This window comes from Alosa pseudoharengus, unplaced genomic scaffold, assembly GCF_046254945.1.
Source record: "Alosa pseudoharengus isolate Yale_2024_CS ecotype anadromous, Long Island Sound unplaced genomic scaffold, YU_APseudo_1.1 YU_APseudo_1.1_scf_4, whole genome shotgun sequence".
In the NCBI taxonomy this organism is placed as follows: Eukaryota; Metazoa; Chordata; class Actinopteri; order Clupeiformes; family Clupeidae; genus Alosa; species Alosa pseudoharengus.
The window spans coordinates 23,284,503-23,307,354 of record NW_027468774.1 but is presented as its reverse complement, the minus strand read 5'-3'; the positions used below and the strand labels follow the sequence as shown (position 1 = coordinate 23,307,354).

The 22,852-nt window shown below is 42.1% G+C and overlaps 2 protein-coding genes across 2 annotated transcripts; one reads left to right on the top strand and one right to left on the bottom strand.

Moving 5' to 3' along the window:
• The first annotated feature begins 8,936 nt into the window (after positions 1-8,936).
• Positions 8,937-12,360, top strand: gadd45gip1 (growth arrest and DNA-damage-inducible, gamma interacting protein 1). Its single transcript, XM_076265369.1, has 2 exons — positions 8,937-9,337; positions 11,893-12,360. The coding sequence occupies exons 1-2, from the start codon at positions 8,943-8,945 to the stop codon at positions 12,197-12,199; spliced, it is 702 nt and encodes a 233-aa protein (XP_076121484.1). The 5' UTR covers positions 8,937-8,942; the 3' UTR covers positions 12,200-12,360.
• LOC143102025 (tetratricopeptide repeat protein 39A) lies at positions 12,356-21,078 on the bottom strand. Its single transcript, XM_076265368.1, has 18 exons — positions 20,789-21,078; positions 19,875-19,979; positions 19,220-19,351; positions 18,494-18,552; positions 18,045-18,112; positions 17,777-17,841; positions 17,423-17,522; positions 17,244-17,309; positions 16,864-16,972; positions 16,469-16,536; positions 16,124-16,183; positions 15,664-15,825; positions 15,139-15,230; positions 14,864-14,984; positions 14,650-14,761; positions 14,315-14,429; positions 13,931-14,047; positions 12,356-13,129 (listed from the first exon to the last, which is right to left on the bottom strand). The coding sequence occupies exons 1-18, from the start codon at positions 20,821-20,823 to the stop codon at positions 13,018-13,020; spliced, it is 1,698 nt and encodes a 565-aa protein (XP_076121483.1). The 5' UTR covers positions 20,824-21,078; the 3' UTR covers positions 12,356-13,017.
• Between the last annotated feature and the right edge of the window lie 1,774 nt (positions 21,079-22,852).

Genomic DNA, 22,852 nt, shown 5'->3' with positions numbered 1-22,852 from the left:
TAAGCGATGTAGCACTGCGACTTCAGTTTGGAACTACTTTCTGGGTGTGATGCTAAAGCACCATTACTTTTATTTAACAGGTGCGCGCTAAGTCCTATTTGAGACTGTAGGATCTAGTAGGGGCACGTCGCTTCAACCTTACGACTCTAGATGAAGCGCATCTCATTCACGGGCCACACAAAAAAAGAGTGCTCTGACGTCCTCTGTTGGCCACATTGATGAATTGAATAGTCTACTCGATCTCATGCTCTTCATAGGCCTGCTTCGTGGACAGATTCGTGTGAGTCAATATAGAATAGAATCAATATAATACAAGTGCGCTAAATTCGATGTACATTGTAACTTCGTGTAGCCTAGTTGTACAGCCCAAATATACAGGACCTACACAACTATGTATGAGAAACAGTTTATGTGGGCTACGCGGTTTCACTCACAAAGTTAAATCTGATAGCTCATGGAAAACTGCTAACTTTATGTCAAATGTTTCTCTGTTGTAGCCTACTGGAGACGCTATAAAACACACGACTATGTGATAGGCCTAAACATTAAACAAATTAACAAGGAATCTCTCAACACTGTGAAGTAATTTTCTAAGATTGGCAACCATTTAGAAATAGTTAGAAGGACGTTGAGAGGCAGACTCGACAGACTATCAAAGCGCAAGTACATCACATGAATGCTCTGCACTGTTTGCATTGCGTAGAAAGGAAATGCAGGTGCAAGGGGAGCCTGAAAGACTTGTTTTGTATATTCTTGTCCACTTTTGGGACACCCATTATTGTAAGGGACTGAAGAAGGGTAGGCGAGGTGACGAAGGGTTAACCTGAGATTTTTTTAAATGTGTTTTTCTCTCTTTCTCTTCACTTTGGCACAACAAGGGATTGGCTGTTTTATACATGTGGAGAACAGCTCCAAACAGATTTTAGGGGGAAACAGGTGCCAGCACTACCATCTGCTTTGAGTTTCACCGAGGCTCCCCCTCCTCTTGCGCGCGTACTGCACCCCCAATCCTACGCGGTCCAAAGTCTCTCCTGTTCTCTCCCCACCAATCACATCTTCTTCCCGGTCCAAACACATGCTTCAAAGGCACCTGGCTGAAGAGCGATAAAAGAGGAGAAAATGCCTTAAGAAATTAAACAAATTGACAATGGGATCTTAAACCTATCCAACAACGAATAGGAATGTATAGACTTCTTGACCGCCAGTTTACAAACATATGATTCCAAACTAGTTAATGTAGCCAAAATGGAGGTAAATTCTAGTCCAGACGACAGAATATATTGAAGTTATTTCTAAACTGTTGCAACGTTTTACGACAGATCAGTGGGACTGTTTCTAGAGTGCACCGTCTGCTTTTCACTGTCCTAAGATGAACTTCATGCGTTAAGATTCTCTGGCAAAGGAAGACTTCTCGATAAATTACCTATGGAAATACATGAGCCATGCTGTAGCTTTTTAGTCAGTCATGGGACGGTAATCCAAACACAGGAAACGAGAAAGGCTCTAAATTTATGTTCCATATACTTTTGCCTGAAACTGTACCCATGGACCGCCTTGTGCAGAACCACTCACGCTTCAGAAAATGGAATGCATTCAGCAGTGTCATTTTAATCATTTGTAACAACTCAGAATTACTGCAGAACATATAATGCAATATATACATTATGAATCACAGTCCCTGTTGCCTATAGATAATCACGTCGTATTTCTGAGCCAAGGCCTGTTCATCACGGTCTCTTGGCATCAACTCCTATCTAATTATGCTCATTAGGTCAAAGGTGAATTTGAAAAGAGTGAAGACAAACAAACAAGACAGGTAGTGTGTGTGTGTGTGTGTGAGAGAGAGAGAGATACTTTTTTGTTATACAACAACTTTTATAAACTATATGTCTGTCTCTGTGAGTTTGTCCATGGTGAAATAGTAGCATTTAGATCAGCTGTAATCAAATCATTTAAACTTTACCTGAACAGTAGGCCTAGCTAGTGGCCTATATAAATTGTTTGAGATAATCATTAATTCAGATTAAAAATATAATAAAAAATACATGAATATTTTAATGGATATAAATAAGAAAATGTTTTTACACATGGTGAGGGATTTCATTTGGAAAGCATAAAAATGAAACACGAAAGGGTATAGGGTCTGTTTTATGTGAAACTCCCACAAATGTCTGGCTATATACTTGATCCTACACAGTTGGGGCACAAAGGGAGAATTTGCTGAGCAGCAATGCAGGAGATCCCCCATCCCCTCTCTCTATCCCCCCCCCCCCCCTCTCTCTGATGTGTGCTTTGGTATTGATCAAAAATATCTGTTAACCAGCTATATCGACCTGTTATTAACTGTTCATTGTGTATTTTGCATAAGCCAAAAAAATATAATAAATTAATTAAATATTAGGATAGACTTCTAATGGAAACACCAAACGTGCTGGCGTAACACTGGGTGACAAGGGCACCTTGGGTTTGCAGATGTTCGCATGGATGACAGATGGTGCTGGCGCGGCTGAGGGAGAGATGGCAGGCCTTCTGCGCCAGCTTTGTGCCACCTGCACCCCTCTTCAGCTCCCCGTCTATCTACACAATACCCCGACAGGGTGTGGCATGGTGTGGCGGGCACTGTTGTTGATTCGCTTTATGTGTGTTTGTGTCTATAGGATGACTCAGCACCTATATATCACTAGGTTATGGTATTGTGTGTGTGTTTCTGTGTGTGTTTGTCTGTGTCTGTGTGTTTCTGCAGACCTTCTCTTTTACAAATCAGAATGGCAGGCAACATTTTTAGATTATTTTTTATTGTATTTATCTCCCAGGTTCTATTTGATTTAGACTCTCAGGTTAGACACACATCTTTATACCCTGGCTGTTGATAATCAGTCATAATGTATAATAAGCCTCCCTGATGGCTCTAAACTGTACAGTGATGTCAGTAGATATACAGGATATTTTCAGGGCTCCAGTAAGCAGCAGACAGCCATGACATTTCATTTCATTTATTGACCATTAACACTGTTTAGGTCTTTGGCACTGGGATTGTTTCTGGGGGGCAGCAGTACCTCTCATTGGATGGTGCAACGAGCCAGACTCCCCATAGCATAAATAACACACGCCGATTAAGTGCAAAAACTAGCGCACACTATCGTGGGTGGCTGCCGCAATGCCCAATCATTTATTAACATGGCGTGGGCGAAGCAGCCAAATCATGGCTTCATTAGAGGGACACTTTATGAGAGGAGGAATGATACTGGTTTTCTTTTCTCTTTTTTTAATCTCTTCCCACTCAGACTCAAAGACAGGGCCTGTGAAGTGGCACGCTGCAGAGAAGTACGTACGCTGCACACACTCTTGGACCCCACCATGTCTCGCCCTGATGGATGACTTCCACCGGCTCGGAGAGAGGCCCTGCTCAGCAGAAGACGGCCCGGACGCAGAGGCTCCTAATTAGGCCATTCATCTTTATGGAAACCCCAGCACCCAATCAAACCAGGGAGCCCTGGTGTGGCCTCAGCATTTGATAAATCTGTCCTTAAATTAGTGGCCAGGAGAGCCCTGGGGCCTCCCTTGCCCCTCCTGGAAGTATCCATCATTGTGTTAAGCACTGGCAATGGATTTCTAGCGTGGTGGGAGAGAGGTAGGGTTGTAGGTGCTGAAATGGATGGCGTTTTCATTTTGAGTACAGGAAATAAAGTAAAGCTTATGTTCAAGCCACAGTGGGATAGTATACTTGACTCAACAGAAAGAGGAAGTGTCAATGAAATGCCAACTTGGATACCAACAAAGATATCTAGCCTGTCAAAAATGGAAGTATAGTGTGATCATTTAAATAGGTCCTTGGTGTAAACAGAGGGTCTCCACAAATCAAATTTTCCTTGTATGCCCACATAACCAAATAAAGACCATTTAAATATGCTTGAGTGCTTTAAAATGCTTTAAACGAGCTAGCATGCTTCTTAACATCTGGGGTTAGGCAAATTATCCATGAATTAAACCCACCTCAGCTGACTAAAAGCTCTCTCATTGTAGTCTCTCATGACCCTAGTCCCTTCATTTTTTTTCTAAAGTGCAAAGATGCAACTTGGCTCAGTACCACTGCACTTACTCCTGTTGAGGCAGTTTGAACAACAGCTCAAAACACGATAGTAGTTCAAAATAAGTAACTACAGTGGTCATTAGAATGCAAGTCTAGTGGCTTGAAGGCCCCTGGGCCACATTAAGTGCATCTTTTCCACAAAGTGAGCGGAAATAAAAGTCGCTCCCACGGGTCACTCACGCATACCCCTAAAATAAGGTCAGTGCTAATGAATGTTTTAAAGCCCAATCATTTCAATCTCTCTCTCTCTCTCTCTCTCTTTCTCCCTCTCAGTCATAGCTTTGCTGGAATGGAGGCAAGCTGATTGCCTCAATGTCCCACAGAGCCTCTGCACCACAGCACTAACTGGAGCTCCATGTGGTACATCCATTATGGTAAAGCTCTCTGTAGCTCCCTGCTGAACACTCCTCTCCTCCCCTCCCTCCTCCCTTTCCAAACCGTGCTTACGTCTGTGTTCCAAAAATTGGGCCCCTTCCAAGCCGAACATTAGTTGGATTCAGTTGGACGAGATGGTGCCGAATTGGGAATGTATTTGAACTCCTGCAGGGGAACACCGCAAACAAGGAGGAATCCTCACCTGCGATCATCAGCGTCAGCATCAGTGCCGTCTGGACACCCCCCTGTGCCCTGACCAAGTCCACTTCTGAGGCCGTTCCCCTGTATGAGAGTTGTTGAGCGCAGACATACGAACATTTGGTCGGTAACTCCCAGCTTCCAGTTCAATACTCATGTGTTTATGCCTGACATTAATTAGCTTTCTCCCTCTCCATAATTAAATATTCCTCATGAATGGGTAATTGGAGCCCTCTGCATGCACCGAGCCCTGTACATATGCAAGGACAGGATGTAAAATTATTTCAGCGGGTGCAGAAAATCAATAGCATAAACAACTGGGCCAAAACACACATTACAAGGAATTCGACTATATTATCGTTTTCAGTTAACCCATGCAGGAGAACAGCTATTTTTAGCCCCAGTGTATGGTGCAAATTCATTCGAGTTTGTCCTTATTGTTCTTTCTCCTTGCAAATAGAAGGGGCTTTGCCGCCAAATCCTTGGATGGTGCCAAATCCAGAGCAATGCATTCCATTGTTTATCTACGACTTGGGAAAACTATATTCTTTTGTTTATAATAACGTGGTTTAGGTTTTTGCAAATGCTGACTGTGCTTTTTAAATGCTGCCAAATGTTTTAGCATCTCTCTCTTGCTCTCTCTCTCTCTCTCTCTCTCTCTCTCTCACTGTGTGTGTGTGTGTGTGTTTGTGTGTCTGCTTGTCTGTCTGTCTATTAATCTGAATGAAAAGAAAGAGGACCTATGCTCTGATATGAAATATCAAAGGCACAAATCCTGATAACATCATGTTTGTGGATACGTCTTGAGAAAAATCATTATTAATCATTCTTATGTTTATAAGAGGTATCCACTCTGCTCTAGGATATGGAAGTTTGGACTATTTACTGCTGTCTGCTGTAATGTCTGAACCTTCAATACTATGGCAATATAAGCAACCAGACAGCAGATGGGATTGATACAATTTGAGAAATAGCAAAAAAATGCGAAGGGTGGACATACATTTTGCAAACTTCTCTGTTAATATTGCATGAACTAATAGAAAATGTGGAATCGTTTAAATATTTGATCACACGGCCATATGGATAGGCTCACTGGGCACGCTCAATGGGGTTAGCCCACAGTGCACAACCCAGATAATCCCAGCTCTCCTCCTCTCCATAGGGCACCATGAACGGCGGTGTGGCAGCGGCAGCGCGGCCCCACTACCCATCAGCACCCTTAACGAACGTGTGTCCCCCCCCCCCCCCAGCGAGCCCCATTGTATGCCAAGTGCATGCCAAAACATTTTCCACACATCTGAACGCCTGAGAGGCAGCCACGGTGACCTCAATCCACAAACAGCTGATATGAGGATTGACAGGGTTGTCAAACCAGAGTCCTGTGGTGTATGTCAAAAATCACAGGAGGTATAGCTTGGTTGATGGGCATGCACAACTCTTTTTACCTGGTCATCACAGAAACATGTTAAATAGCGGAGCTAGATGCTGACTTTTTTCTTTTTTTTTCTCTGTCATTCAGAAATATTCACGCAAGTGCATTCAGCCACTCCTCACATCATTTGCCTGTCTTCTCTATTTAATGAATTATCTGCTACGTCTGTCCCACCCACTCAGCATGGATAAACCTGTGCATTCCTCATCCTTCGGATTTGGAGCACTAACGAGGCCTATTTGCCAGCGAGTGACGTTGAGTTGATCCCTAAAGCTCTCTGCTTGGCACCAAACATGCCCAAATGAAGCCCATGTCATGCCCACCCCCGCCCTTGCCCCCTCTCCTCCCCCTGCCATGGGAACCATACATCTTTAATGACGACGGAGGGCTTTGCACGCTCGGTGCCACACAAAAGCTGTGGCATCTGTCTCACTAAGTACTGCACTCAAGAGCGCAACCCCACCCCCCTCAGCCCCCCAACCCAAACCTCCACTCCATTTGTTTCCATCTCTCCTTCTGGAAGAGAAAATAAAAAATAAAAGAGGAGTTGGTAAGAAGAGGGGGGTGGGGTGAGGGGGGTTTCTGATGAAAGAGGAAGGAAAAGAGAAATTAAAACAAAGAGGCCTTTTTTCCCTCCCAAATTGTATGTATGTTTTTAAATTAATTGCCCCCCTTTCCCACCCTCAACCCACATAAAAAGCAATACAATGACTGAAAGGAGGTGTTAAAGAGTTGGTACTTGTGTTGGGCCTCATCTACCAACAACCAGTGCCATCTCAGCATGGAGGAAGGGGGTCCAATCAGCTTGGGGATCTTAAAAAAAATAGATCCTCTGTCCAAGAAGCTTATGACACTGCTAAACAGAGATGATGAAATTGACATTTCAAATGCTTGGAATTTTAGATTTTTTTCTATGGGGGTTTAAGGTGATCGGTCCGTGTAACGCTTTGCAGTGCTTTGTTCTATTTGCTCCATCCATCTGATCAAAATAAAAATGTGTTCAATAATCCAATTTAAAATTTGTTTAACTGGTCAGCAAATAGATAATTGCTGCTATTTTCTAAATGTGTCATTAGTCACGCAAGATAAAGAAAAAAACAGAAACTGGATTGGAAACACAAGTAAAATTCAGTTAATATTGGATTTTTGCCATTTTTACCGTTTTTGTTTGGGTGAACCACAAGCGTAGGGGGGTGACCTGATACATATTGGCGCGCGGTGTTGGTGATCACATTTTATCAGCGGATGTAGAGATGGAGGGCTATCAAACACAGTTCAGCTTGCATCAAGGTGCCAAGCGATTGATAATGTCAGCTCGAGATTAGAACTTCAGATGCAGAAGAAGACATTGCTGCATCCTGATATACGTGTTTAGAATGTTCATGTTCTGGGAGGCTTTGGAGACCTACATCAGAGAGGGTTCAAGCGGAGTAATCAAGGATCTTTGCCTACATGATCCAATGGACTTGAGCCATAGTAGCCTATAGCAATGTAGGCTATTTGCTGTTGAAATTAATACATGGATAAACTGATAAATTAGGCATACTCACTGTTGTGTCTTCGTTTAGCCTAATGAGTCTCTTAGTTTTAATGAGACTCTTAAGGTTAAATAAGCAAAAATGTCCCACGTCAAACAGTGCTTGGGGTAGCCTGTAGACTGACGTCTTCTGCTTTGGGGAAGTATTTGCTATGGTATGGCATGGCCATGGTATTCAAATATACTGTAGATATGTTTAACATAGGCTGAAAGTTATGTTTAACTTGCCATCTCCCAAAATCGGCGAAGTTTTAGTTATTAATCTCTAAAGTAATGAGTCAAAATCACGCACAACTTCAGGCGGCGCTCTCTTCCACCATCTAGCCTGGCCCAGCTAGATGCTGTTCTCCCCCCGGTGCTTGTGGTTCAGTCCAACCAAAAGCTCAAAAAAGGAAAATTAAAAAATTGACGCATCATTTCAATGTTTAACTTCTCAACAAAAAACCGTAACTGTGCTCAATTGAAAGTCAAAATATGCAACAATCCCATTTACTGTGCCGTCCTAAAGAATGGATAACGGATTTTTAAGCCTATTTTTATATTTTTTCATGTGAATTCTGCAAATAGAACATAGCACTGCAAAGCGTTACACGGACCCTCTTCCACTCCCTAAACGTTTCTAGCAGTTTTCATTGAATGGGTAAATGAGTGAGTGAATTAATGAATGAATGTGTGAAGGCTATAAAACAAATAACTTATGAAGTGATTTTTGTCTGGTCTCATTAACAGAAGAACTGCTATTCTGTTAAAATATTGTTAGGAGGCATACTTACTAGGCCTACAACTTTAGTTGGCCTCTGCATGACAAGTGTTGGGATAACTTAAATTTGAACATATTTTCAATTTAGCTACAATTACATGATTGGCTAAAGACAAAAAGGTCAGTTCATCAATTATTTCTCTCTCTTTCTCTCTTTCTTTCTTTCTCTCTCTCTCTCTCTCTCTCTCTCTCTCTCTCTCTCTCTCTCGCACACTCACACACACACACACACCTTATGTCAGGTTTATATGCAACGCACATTATTAATGCAAGGCTACCCCCCAATTGTGAGGAGTCCTAGGCCTAACCAAGGGTTTCTTGTGGTAAGTGTGTGCATGTCAGCCCAGACCTATATTAAAACATTAATTCAGGTTACATTTCCACACTGTTACTTTCTATTTAAAGACATTTAATCTACTCACTGTCAAGTTTCAATATTTGGCGACTCACATAGGGGCGACTCATACGAATTATAGATAGGCATGTAAGTTGCCAGCTACAGATCTCTGCATGACGTCAGAGAGTGGGGTCCTTACCGAAAGAAAAAAAGATGGCTGCCTCCGTGCTGGGCAGGAGGACGGCATTATTTACTGAAGCAATATATTTTTCTTTAAATGCATTTGCTCCGAGGATTTGTTCTTGTGGTGTCCTACAACAAATTGCCAGCTACCATGCTAAACCTTTCAAACGAAATTTAAATGAACCGTATATTCCGGATAAACAGAACGAAAAGACGCCCGTGTGGCAGAAAACCGCTAAGTATGACCGCAAACTCTTCGGACGGTACGGCTCGGCCTCTGGTATCAACCCTGCAACACTTTGGCCAAGCCCCAAACAACTTGACGAAATTATAGCGGAAGAAAAGCAATGGCATCCGTCGCTGGAAGAAATGTTGCAGAATGTCTCAGCCAAGGATAAGGAACTGGCAGATAAACGTGCGGCAAGGTACTACAATTGCTAAGCTAGCTAGCCTGGTGATACATAGCAGCTAAATGTTCAATCATAAGGCAACAACATAATCATATAGGGCAACAATAAAGATGACTTTGCGGCCTCGTTAAAACACGACCGTGTGTATATGTATTGCACGACTTGTGCAGTCTTACCAATATGTCAAATGTTTGAAGATCAACATTGGTCTTGTTCAGTGTTAACGTTGTGTAAGCCTGTAGTGACAGTGACTGACATGGCTTTAACTTGACATTGTTACGTGTCTTACCAGAGGAAACTGCAGAAGGAGACTTAAACAATTTTCACTATCTCATGACATGCATGTGTTAATAGCTCGGTGTAGAAGTTAAACTTTTACGGAATTTCACGTGCTGAGTCGCCGCCACAGTCTTTGTATGTTTTTATACACATAGGGGGCACTGCAGCCGACACTTTCAATAGCTGCTTGGACCACTATTAACACTGCATGTATGTGCACATGAAAATGTGTATATTAAATAAGTTTGGGAGCAGGGTAGAGTATACAGACTTTTTACATTTACACACAAACACATATTCAGAAGCCTACCAAGCACTGGCCCTGAAAACATGTGTAAGAGGCCCCGCTGACTCCTGGGTAATATTTAGGGACACTGTATAGGGAGTAAGTCATGGAGAGAACATGGAAAATATACTTCATTTTCTATGTGTAGCAGATGGCAACACCATTCTGCACTATGTGATACATCTAGTTCCATAGATAGACATTTATTGATCCTTTCGGACATTCTTCTTGCACCATACAGCCCATCAGATAGACAGACAACAACAGGACCACTAAACCAGTGGTTCTCAAACTTTTTCTTTCATTCCTAAATCAATTCTTTGATTAAGGGGGCATTTTCGAGCCCCACCTGTCCCTCGTCGCTCTAAGAAAGTGGTAGGTCAAGCTTAAAATTGTCAAATTTATTGAAATAATGACAAGTTCTAAATCCTCTTCAGCAGAGTTAAAATCAGCTGGTGCTGCAGATATAATAATAAATACATAATGTGCCATTGTAAATTAAACACACATATTTCTGTTTTCCAGCAACATATTAGAAAGCATAGGCCAATATTTTACAGCATTGTACAACATATTCAATGAAATACCAACATGCTGCATTAAATGGATCCATAATCCAGTCATACTGAGCACTGCTGGTTGGGAAATATTTTTGAAATAAACTTTGCAGGGATGTGATGTAGGCCTACTGTTTAATACATGGGATCACAAGAGTGGCTCCCGAATCAGACGTTTCAGCGATTTCACTCAGATTCTCAAAGGCATAATACTGTCGCGATCGAGGCGCCTGTCCCATAGCTCAAGTTTTTTGGTGAATGCCGTAATCTTATCTGCTAGGTGAGGTAGGTGCTTGTCTTTGCCTTGTAACTGGAGATTTAACTCATTGAGCTTTCCAAATATATAGGCTAGCTTCGTCAAGAAATGTTCATTAGTGAACGTGCTTGCAGATTCAAACATGCGCTCTTCCTCCAAGAAGAGGCGACTCGGAGCTCAAACACGCACGACAGCACTTTACCTCGGGAAAGCCACCTTGCCTTGCTGTGGAACAGTACAGCCTTTTGGTCAGCTCCCATCTCCTCGCAAAGTGCGGAGAATAGACGCGCTTTTAAGGGCCGGGTCTTGATGAAATTCACCACTCACAACCTCGTTCAAAATCTCATTCAGGTCGGGACTAACTAAGCTGCCTTGACACGAGCACTTCCCTATGAATAACACAGTGCGTCCATTGCGCATCGGGTGCTACCTGGGCCTAGGCTACAGATAAAAAAATTAAATAAAAAAACTCCTGTTTTTCACGTCAGTTCGCACCACCAGGCATATCTCCGACCCACAGTTTGAGAAACGCTGCACTAAACCCTCCCTCACCCCCACACAACAACAATACACAACACCAAGTATTTCTACTTTATAAAATAGTAAAGTGCAGCATCGTCAGCACCAGTGGGCCATCAATAGTAAGGTGCAATGTCATCAGTGACATTGTAATATTATACCAAACTGCAGTATTATGACACATGAAGGATCAAGCTATTTTCCCTAACTTATTCGGTTGTGTAATGCTGATAGGAATAAATGATTTGCGAGCCCGGTTGGATATAGGTGTGTTGTAAGTGGTACATTGTGGTTGTATAATATTCATGAAAGAAAAGTCACATCTGAGGAAAAAAATGTCCAAGAAAAAGAAAAGCTCTTAAGGGATATGGTACAGAAAATGCAATCTGAGTCTGTGTGAATATACACAAAATATGTACGGCCTAGCCTATTGATTTATTAGTCAGGTTCAAATTGTTTGATACAATTACTATACAGTCTAAAGTTTCATGTTTCATTCAGACCAAGGCCTCAATTACCCAAATACAAACAATTGTGAGATAATTGGGTTTTGCTGTGGTCCGAAGCACTGTCAAATTTGATTAAGCTTTGATGGTTTGTATTAAATTTGAATCTTTTAATTTTTTTATCTTAAATCTGATCGTACCGTGTTTACCTTTTGTCCATCCCTCAGAGAGAAACTGATTGCTGCAAACATGGCCAAGATGCCACAGATGGTGGCCAACTGGCGTCGCGAGACACGGGAGGCCAAGGAAAAGAAAAAGGAGGAGAAGGCCAAGCGGGACCGGCTGCTGGCCGAAGCCAGGGAGCGTTTCGGCTACGCCATGGACCCGCGCAGCCCCAAGTTTCAGGATATGATCAAAGACATCGAGAAGGAGGAGAAAAAGAAGAGGAAGCTGCTGAAGCGGAGGAAGCGTGAGGAGGAGCAAGGCCTGGGCACTCCTGGGGCGGAGGGTGCGTCCGGCACGGCAGCCTCCTAATGCTGGGCCTTAGGCATGCAGTGTTGTACATAGTCTTGTGTGTCTGGACATTAACCACCTGTTTTACCAGTTCAGCTGAATGGGCAGCATGGTGTACAGTAGCTGTGTGTGACAGTGCAACTGGTCTGGTTTTCCAATAAATAACAGTAAACAATGTACAATATATGTTTTTATTATATAAGGATGTGGAATATAATTTAAGGTTTAAAATTAAATTATACAATTACAAGGTTTTCTTTCCTTAAAAGGGAAGAGTGGAGCACAAATTGAACATGGCAAGGCCACTTAAAATAGTTAAGCCAGTGCAAACAAAGAGTATAGAAGTAATACTCTTTGGTGCAAATGCTTTGCTGTTTTCACATTGGCTGACACGTGTCCGCTTGTTCACCTCTAGATAAAGACCACCAATGTTAAAATAGATGTGCACATTGATTCGTGCAGTGATAAAATACTAAAGTAACGTTACAATTTACTTGTCATGTAGTGAACTGCACTAAACATAATGCAATGTAAGACATCGAGACACTTAAGACTTAAACATGGGTTTAAGTGACTTGACAAAATTTCAGTTTAAAATTTCACATAAGTCTTCCATCCACTGCTCTTCAGGAACATTTAAATATAAAAAAAATAAATTGCTGTCCCTTTGGCAGGGATGTAACTGTAAAACAAAAAATGCCATCCTTGAAAAGTGGAACAGGTTCCTCTCTATACGGTATATCCTCCTTCCTGTTTGCGGAGGGCATGCTTATCATCACTAAACCCAGATATCAGGCAAACAAACCTTTTTCAAAAATCTTTTTCAAAGAATGTATGTATTACAGTGCAGTTGTCTCTCCCTTGTCATTTGTGTCAGCTTTTAGTTTAGAGAGGGCAGCGTGGATGCGGAAGTGGGTGCGAGACTCCATGGAATATTCTTTATAGTTGTGTCTGTGGAGAGGAAAGCAGTAGAACTATCAGTCATACAGAAGGCATTTTACCAGCTATACATTTGCAGTACAGGTACTACGCTGTTATGTTGGTTTATGCGAGAGAAAAAATGTGCAAGCCTGACGACATATTACATTACATCTGGCTGATGCATTTTTAACCAAAGCGACTAACAACATGGTAAACAGTTTAAGCTTTTTAAAGCAAGTCTCTCAATTCTAGGACAAATTAAAAAAAGGTAGAGTACAATAAGAATAAGTGCATCAGTGAGTGCTGTTTTTAAACTGTCGAGTGTCAGTTGTAGTCAGGTGGTAAGTGCTAGGATCAGCAAGATTAGTTGTAAGTATCAAACCTCAAGATAATGATCGTCACAAAGCTGTAGTGAACAACTACTGGCTCAATTCTGTAGTGAAACAATTCAGTAGGCTTAATAATCAGCCAGGAGGATGGAAATCCATGCTCATTTTGGTGAGTTAGCATAGCATTTGTTTAAAATACTAGCCTGGCTCTCAAGAAGAGAATTGATCGAGGACCCTCGGTTCCCTTCCAATGTCCAAGGTTAGTTATGTTCAACAGCGCTGCTAACTGTACTCCTATTATTGTATAAAGCCCGCCTCATACTGAATAAGTGGTTATGATTGGTTCCTAGGTTTTCAGTGATTCAAAAATGTGCTTGAATGGGAAGTTTGGCCAGATGGATCTGCAAATCAATTCAATGCAATTCAAATGTGCTCACATATTCGTCTGGGTTCACCAAGTCTAATAAGATGCTACTTTGAATCAGCAACTGGGAGGACCTACTTTGCCTTTTGCAGTATCTTGATTGCCTCCTCTCGTCGTCCAAGATTAATATAGAGAAGCCCCAGCTCCAGCAAAGCATTGGGAACCAGGTAGTGGTCAAACTTCAGCTTCTTCTCACTATGGAGTTACCAGATCACACAAACATTCAGTTCAACCATGTGTGCCTGATACAAACAACAGATAACTTTATAATCAAATTAATCCAACCATGCGTGCAGTTTATCTCTACATTAGTTGTATTAGTTGTTTGCAGCAGCACAAACCACATAGATTACCTTTATAATTGTATGTTGTCATTTGTTAATTTTTTTGGGTCTAGGTCAACAAAGTGTAATGCATGTGCAAATATCAATATTTCTTCAGAACAGCAGTTCAACCACTCACTTGATGTACACCGTGTTGAAACATTCCTCTGCTGCTTGGATTTTGCCCTGGTTCCTAAAGCAAAGTCCCTTCAGCAGCTGAATGAGACTAGTGTCATCTAATATGTATTCATTTGCTGAAAAAATAAAATAAAAATATTTGTCATACATTCACTGCTTACTTTCACATGGTAGCACCCCTAAAGAATGCTGCACAACTTACATTGCTTTTGCGTTGTCTACATAATGTGAGTACTATGAGATTACTATGTACTGGTTATACTGCTTAAAAAATACATGTGAAAAATGATGAGCCCTAAATAAATGCCCTCTTGGCAGTCCAGACATGTGCAGTACCAGGTGCCTCCTGTAGAGAGCGCTCTGCCGCCAGGAGAGTCTCCATCATGCCCTCAGTGAGCTCAGGCCGCTTGCTGATCATTGCAAAGCCATTCCACATGTACATCATTTCCTAAGCAGCAGAGAAACAGACAGGTTCCTTTGTTGAGCTGTCTTTTAGTTTGCACATGTGGTTGTTTACACGAGAGTGAGAGAGAAAGAGATTGACTCTTACCAGAACTGGCACTTGCAACCGTATGGGACAGCTGGCTTTGTAGCGGCGAGCTTTGCGAATGGCAAACTTTTCCGTTGGTGGAGACTTGCCTGCTATTTTCTGCTTGAAGGAAGGCACCTGTCTACGGGAGACAGGTCCAAATGGGGAGAGACACACAAGGGAGGAAGAGTGCAAATTACACAGAATAAATCAGACATAATGAGAGAGACAGATTTGGACTTGAACTTGGACTTGAAACTGATTAAACGTTGGCTGCTCTAGTCTTTGGTTTTCACCTGAAGAGGTCCACCTCGTTCTCCCCGAAGGGTCTGGCATCACTCTGAGGCAACATGCTGAGGCAGGCTGCCTTCATGTACACGTACATGGCCTGAGAGAGGAGAGAAGGAAACAAATGGGTGATGGTCTTTCCACACTAACGGCGAGTTCAGAAGTGCTACTTTAGACATTTTTTGTGATACTTGGCAAAATTCTCTCAATATTTTGGCAGCCTCCAGGGCAGTGAAATGTTATTACTTAAAATTGCTAGCTAATTCGATTTCTTTGAAAGGGCAAAATAACAAATTCATCCCCTAATTAAACCATATAAGGAGCCACTTAAGACTTCAATCTGTGGTTATAATCTGAATTTATTTACAATGCTATAGTCTAACAGCAAGTATATATTTTTGGGTGCAAGTGTTTATGTTTAATGAAAAGTAACATTATCCTCAAATCCTTTCCAGGATATTAAGGCAATGGAGTGTGTGTGTGTGTGTGTGTGTGTGTGTGTGTGTGTGTAATGTGTATGTGTGTTTGTTTACCTTGGACCATCGGCTTTCCTGACTCAGGAGGTCTGCATAGAAGTAAGCCATCTTCCACAAGCGTTTGTAGGTGAAGCACCACATCAGCTCCCAGTAGCACATGTGGTGAAACTGCTTCCAAGCCTGCTGAGCCTTACAGCCATCCTCAAACAGTGCCACCGCCTGGCCAAAAGGAGACATAACATGCCTTTCCCATTCACCTTTCACAAGCACACAAGTCATGACTCATGATATTTAATTGCTTGGTAGACTACTGAGGAAACGGAGAAACAGAGTGCCTACTTATTTGCCGCAAATACAAAGGAATCATGACAACCAATTACTGAGATGAGCTAGCCTCCATTTTCTAAATCACACCGAGCCCTTTTCACTGGAGAGAATCAGGTGCAGATACGTTTCTAAGAAGCTATCAAGCCTTGTAGTGATTTTTCATCAGCAGGCTGTCTCCCTGTCTGCGCACCTCATCAATGTTCCCCTTGATCTCCTCTGCTCTGCCCGCAAAGAAGAGAAAAATGGCCCCCTGTGAAGAGAGAGGGAGAGAGAGGAGAAATTACAGAGGAGGCATTTCTTGGCTCATGTTTGATGCAGTGTTCTGCTTGGCACAGCAGGCCTTGACGTAGACGCCATACAAACAAAACAGTGTTTCACCAACACAGCATTACACCAAATTGCTAAAACAGGCTTGCCTACTTGCGGGCCACCAATCTTCCAATTAGTCACAACTGCCTTTTCAAAAGACAATTATCAGAAAGGGCACTGTGTCATGAGTCATGTTGGAGAGACCGTCCAGAGGACTGTGACTCACCCTTGGATAGCGCAGGCGAAACGGCTTCAGCAGGCTCTCTGCCTCGGCCACGTCCGCCTCCCCTATCCCTGCGGCACACATCACGCACAAATTAAAGCATATGGACTGGAACATCAGTGCGCAGGCTGCATGCTCAAATGGACACCAGGGGGACCATCGAGAGCGGGCTAAAGATTTTTGCATGTGGGATGAGAGCTCTTCTAGGCTGAGACGGACAGCATGATCTGGGTTAAGTTTCAGAGAGCAAAGCAGAAACACTGCCACATATCTGACAGGTGCGGCTACAACAAACCTAAATGATTATGCTAAACCAACTACATTTAAAAAAAAAAAACATATTACGCAGTGAAGTGTGTGGTCAATAGTGAGGAGGAGCAGGAGGTGGGAAAGGTTACCCAGTATGAAGGAGAGGAATGTGTAGTAGCAGAGTAGCAACAGAGCACTCAGCATGGAGCGCAGGTTGTGTGAGAGCGCCCCCTGGTGGAGCTGTGATAAGCCATACACCTACAGTGCAAAGAGAAGAGCAATTCATGCTTACAGTTGAATTGTACACAACTTTCTCTCTGTATGTTTCACAGATGAGCTATATGCCCTTTATGTCACAGACAGGAGTTGTTCAGGGCAGGGAGAGAGTTATATGTCCTTGAATATCATGCAGTGAAACAGTATTACAGAATTAGTTAGCCAGCTCTGTGGTTAACCATTAACAATGTACAAGTGGATAAAGCATCACTGGTAAGCACCTGTTATAGTATTTATGAGGAGAGTATGATACCTTGTCACCCGAGAAGCCAGCAAACTCTAGGATTTTGAGGATACGTGGAGGAAATAATGACAGGGTCTGGCGAGGGCAGAAAAAAAGGAGATAAAAAAATCAGGCAAACGCACAAAAACAGAAACACACATAGTTGCTCTTAACCTAATGAGAAATGCTCACATAACCCTGAGGCATACCAAATTAAAAGCTCCGATACCGAAGTACAGGCTTCCTTCTAGCTGGGCGTGGTTGGGCCCTGTGGGAGCGCGACGTGATTGGACAAAAGTGTGCAGCTCTCTGGATAAGAAGGTAAGTGATCACCCACACAACAATACAACAACTGTACAGGCATAAAGCATGTCTAGATAAGATGGAAGCACTACATGACTAATGGCTAAATAGGGGAAATACAGGTCTGTTATCTAAATCACAGCTTGAGGAAAACTACAGGTATGAATGAACTCTAAGATTGTTTTTCATAAGTGAGAGACGGTTCATTTTATCTTCTTCCTCATTCCAATCATTTCAGCACTCAGAAAAAGTACACTGACTTGTATATGAGGTAGCTGTTGCGCACTTTGATTCCTCCTTTGATAAAGTTCACCATGTTCTCGTCCTGTGAGATCAACAGAAGACACATTCATGAGCAATGAGGCCGAGGAGGACAACAGTTGGATAAAGAATACCCCTCTCCGTCCACATGTAAGGTGATGCAAGCTGTTTTTTTTAACATAACTCTACTGGTTGCCCAAAAAAAAGGGGACCCCAGTTTCACAGAGAGGAGGTCTAAAAAAGTGTCATGAGCTCCAACTGACTGACCTGCAGGAATGTAAGAGCAGCTCTCTGTAAAAGGCACTCAGCGTAGCACACCTCCGCATGGAGTTCCTCTGAACATACACAGGAAACACACGTTCATATTTGAACACACATATACACACACACTCACACAGAACATATGTCAACATGCACACTCACAAACACAGTTTCTCACACAATAAAACATAATTGCACACCATTAGACTGTACTGTTCACAAAAGTGTCTTGTCATTTTATTGTGTGCCAGCTATGCTAATGGTGATGGCGGAGAATGTTATCCTGGCCATGAGATATTCAAACAGGCATGAGCAGTGAACATTAACAGAGCACTACAAACAGGCTGTTCATATAGTTGCCCTATGACTGCTACTGCTGTGTGTTCATTAATTGTGTGAGGTTGGACCTATTGGAGTGGTGTCTTCTCAGTTCCACACCAAACATGACTTCTTACCCTCAGACAAACTGTCTCCAGACAACTTGCTCCCCAGTGAGCCAGACCTTCGACGAAACCTGTCACAAAATCAATAAATAGCAAATACATATTGGACAATAATTTAATGAAAACACTAAACAAACAAAGCAATTTCACAAGAAACTAATGCGTTACTGAAAACCACAAAAAAAAGCAACGTGTGCACTGTGTAGTCACTAAAAAAGAGGAAGAGAATCTAGTAAGTAACTGTTAGTTGTAAGCTGTAATAGACTTGGACATGAATTGTGTTGGTTGCTTGTGTTGTTTTATCACCTCATTTAAAGTAAATTAATGGTTGGCCTACATGGAAAACTGTCTGGAATACACAGTAACATTTTAGGCCATTTATTATCCTCCAGTTCTTTGTATGCACTAGCCAGTGTAATTGGATATGTATCTTAAGAGCAGACCTATGTAACGAGCCTCCTGTCCAAAACTGATGCAAATACAGGCAAATATTCCACACTGACAGCTAAGTTCCAATAGCCTATAAAGAAAGCCATGGCTTAGCTGAAGCTTTCTATGGGATATGCTGCCCACAGTGGTGGAAGAACTCATAGTAGATTATCTGCCTTTATTAGACATGCTAGTTTCAAGAATTTAGGTGAGGCAGACCTCGACAAAATCCTATTAGAATATTTCACATCATTGCTTCCCTTTGGAAGTGCTGCAGACTGAGGGATATCAGAATGTGAGAGTGCCCACCTTTGGCAGACCTCCTGTGCAGATTTCATGGTGCTCCCTGCGTTTGCAATGTCTTCATGTTCGAAAGTCATCATGGCCTGCATCTCCAACACTGTGGCATAGATGAGCGCATGGTACATGCTGTCCTTGGCACTGATTGAGCCAGAGAAAGAGATGGGCTTGCATAGTCAACAACACCTTCAGCTTGATGAGCTCTGAACATGGACATTGATTTCACAAATGCTAATGTAAAAAGCAATCCGTGTTCAATAGGGTCTTCAAAGTAGTGAGCAGGCCTGTGAGTGGTCTATAAAGATAAGACCCCCCCCCCCCCAGTTTCTAGCCTCTCATCATACTGCACACCTTGTCATCTACATCGTGCCACACGCACCTTGGTGTGGTGTGTTTATATGTAGGGCGTTGCACACTGACTGTGCAACCCTGGGTGTAGGCTTCAACAAATACCTTACATCCTGGAGGCAGAGAGTCTACCTATAATACTATCAGAGCCTTTCTAGACTGTGGCGCTTGGTGTGGCCCCGAAATACAATGAAGCTTTACAATAATAGCATACCATCAATACAACCACTACAATAGCCTACTACACATCTGCTAAAACCCACAGCATCATTTCAAGCCAGTGGCTATGGTAACGGTTATGACACTATGGCCGTACCGTGGTCTTAGCTTCTCCAAGCTCTCACTGAAGTGGTTGTTGAGAAAAAGATCCAGGGCTTCCATACACTCCTCCAGACATCCTTGTAGGGTCATCGATGAGGAGCTGGCACATGTGCAATAACAAACAAACACACACACACACACACACACACAAATAAAACAGGAAATTCAACAGAGATTACCTCTTCTAAATACTGACTTTTACCAACATTGTGATGCATCAAATCAAATAGAGTGGTCAAGTGACATATGTGGATGTGCACATAGGCTATTATGAAAGCCAATTTCATTTAAAGATGGCAGTCTGCATCTACTGAAAGGAACTGGGGTTTAGAATTCCATTTAGGCTTAGTCATTTCACCCTGCCTTGATAAAGAAAATACACAGACATATAACCGTATAGATTTTCTGCTTACAGCCAATAGGGCATTTAATCAGGCATCTGAGTTACGTGGACATGTCACCTGCTTGTGTACACAGCTCAAGGTGTAATGTTTACTGAGAACATCACTTCACGACATGGACACGGCTATTACCAGAAGTGGTTTCAGACTAAGGTCCAACCAACTAGTATGTTTAGGACATTTTGTTGTTTACAATCCACAAAACAAAGCAAGCACAGAACACAGAAGATTACTCAATGAGGAAGGATGATGTAAAAAGAAGTTGCTGACAGACCTGGCTAAAGGGAAATAGTTTCCCTGCTAAAGCCTAACATGACAGAGACAAGGAAATGAGACCATTCACCAAAAATCTAAATTACATTTGGAAAGCATTTGCTTCCTTATACGCATTCAATGATTATGTTTTTTTCCTTATTCCATAATGTCGCTACTGCAATATCCCCTCACACTAACTCGACATAACAAAGACGCTCAATGAGACAGGTGAATTAGGCATAGGCCTACTTACTTTTCGGCCACAGGTGCATATTTCCCACTGGACATTTTCCCTTCAAAGACCTCGTGCGAAAGCACCTGGTGAAAATGCAGGGAAGTCCGTGTCTGCGAGTAAATTATACTAAACACCAAGCAGGACCGTGACTTTTATAAAATAAAGCCTTCTATAAACTGGTCATCCCCACAGTATTATGGGGCCATGAACACTTGCGGCGCCCACGAAAAGTAACTAAACTGTAACTTCGCTAAGTGCAAACGAATAGTACTTTTCATACGGATAAAGTGCTCGTCCGCAAAGTGGGTGTGCTCGACAGTGGCGAGAACTGCTCGACTCCTCCTTAGCAACGTCTCGCAGAACCTTGCATGCCACGCACACGGGCAACCTGCTGATTATGTGGATCATATGATTTAGTGTTTATTTCAGCGAATAAATGTACTTGAAATGTGAACTGTTTCTGTAACTGCAAAGTAGTCTAGTGAACAACCATATAACAAAATCGTTTTTTTTTCTGTTCTAAGACTTTCTCGTTTTGGCTGTGTTTTTGCCTTTAACTGTTTGCTCAAGATGTAGTCGCAGCAGATTATCAGTCCGTCTTCTTCTAACATAGCCTACTGACAGGGAAGCTACACCGTAAGACCAATTGACAGAGTAAAAATTAAACAAGTTCAGGCATAACCAGCAGTGAAACTGAACTTAAATGTGTGAATTAAAGTCTTACCAAATCCTTTCAGAAGCACAGCAAACACAACTTTCTTGTAACCAAAGGTTTTAAATGCAGTTGTACTAAATTCCAAAGAAAAAAAAACATTCCTGGGTTTTTGGTGACTCAGAAACGGACATCAATGGCCTCCTTTCCAGACCAGCTTGCAGAGCAAATTCAAGTTTGCTAACAGATTCGTTTGGGTTCACCCCCAAATGGGTGGTATAAATCCTTGAGCAAGGCACCTAACCCCTCACTGCTCCCCGAGCGCCGCTGTAGCAAGGCAGCTCACTGCTCCGGGTTAGTGTGTGCTTCACCTCACTGTGTGTTCACTGTGTGTTCACTAATTCACGGATGGGATAAATGCAGAGACCAAATTCCTTGTATATGCAAGTATACTTGGCCTAGAAACCTGATTTACATGTCTAACACTTTTAATGTGAACTTAGGAATTTGCCATTTTTGTCACTTGAAAGTGTCTTACACCATATATAAGTTCAGGCTCATTGATACATTATTTTTTATATATTAATTACCATATTAACTTATTGTCCACAGATTTGTTAGACACATTACATACGTGATCTGTGACTCAGGTAAGTGAATATTGTTGATATTACAGTTCAACAGCTATTCAAATTACACCCCTCTTTTCATTGGCCGAAAATGTTTATGGCTCGCTCCGAGTCACTGTGTTTCACATTTATAGAGATGGGCCTGTATGAGTCTTATAAGTAGACCTTTCCTTTGATATTTGAATCAAACAAAACTGTTGATGGCCAGTGAACCTCTTAAATTTATATTCTGCAAAACAGACAAAATACTAGATGAGAGCATGACGGAGAAAAGACCATGTAAATACTTCTCGCAATCTTAAATGCAGTCAGTTTCACAGACAAATAGCTAGACACATTCATATAAGATTTGTGTTCTTTCACACAAACATACGGGCATTTGTGGATATTTGTTGTTATTTGGTATACAGGTATGCCATGTTATTGAAGGTGCAAACAAAAGCTGCATTGCTATTCAGATCACATAGAAAGGAGCTGGCTCAAGGGTTATACAAGTATTTTGTCATGTTTAGTTGTATAATGAGAGCACAGTTTTTATAGCTATCCATGTGTGTTCACTTCTGGCTCCTTAGCTATCATTTTGGTAACTATAAGGAGCTATTTGAGCTAGATGTAAACTGTGCTAAGAGGGTGTATTGTCAGTAGGGGGCAGAATGTGTCTATGTACCAGACTTGGCTGTTAAGATAGAATTTCCACTCTCGTACTCCTGCACAGCACAAAAATGTGTGACTGTTTTAATAAAACCACAAGATGACCATAGAATCCCACAAAAAGTTTTAATCTGGCTAAAAACAATGTGT

Excerpts from the sequence above, each read along its gene's own strand:
- gadd45gip1 (XM_076265369.1), top strand. The coding sequence starts at position 8,943 with ATGGCTGCCTCCGTGCTGGGCAGGAGGACGGCATTATTTACTGAAGCA. Across the intron at positions 9,338-11,892 it reads GCAGATAAACGTGCGGCAAG|AGAGAAACTGATTGCTGCAA; the intron begins GTACTACAATTG and ends TCCATCCCTCAG.
- LOC143102025 (XM_076265368.1), bottom strand. The coding sequence starts at position 20,823 with ATGTCCAGTGGGAAATATGCACCTGTGGCCGAAAA. Across the intron at positions 17,310-17,422 it reads GTATCGGAGCTTTTAATTTG|ACCCTGTCATTATTTCCTCC; the intron begins GTATGCCTCAGG and ends TGCCCTCGCCAG. Across the intron at positions 15,826-16,123 it reads TCAAGGGGAACATTGATGAG|GCGGTGGCACTGTTTGAGGA; the intron begins GTGCGCAGACAG and ends CCTTTTGGCCAG.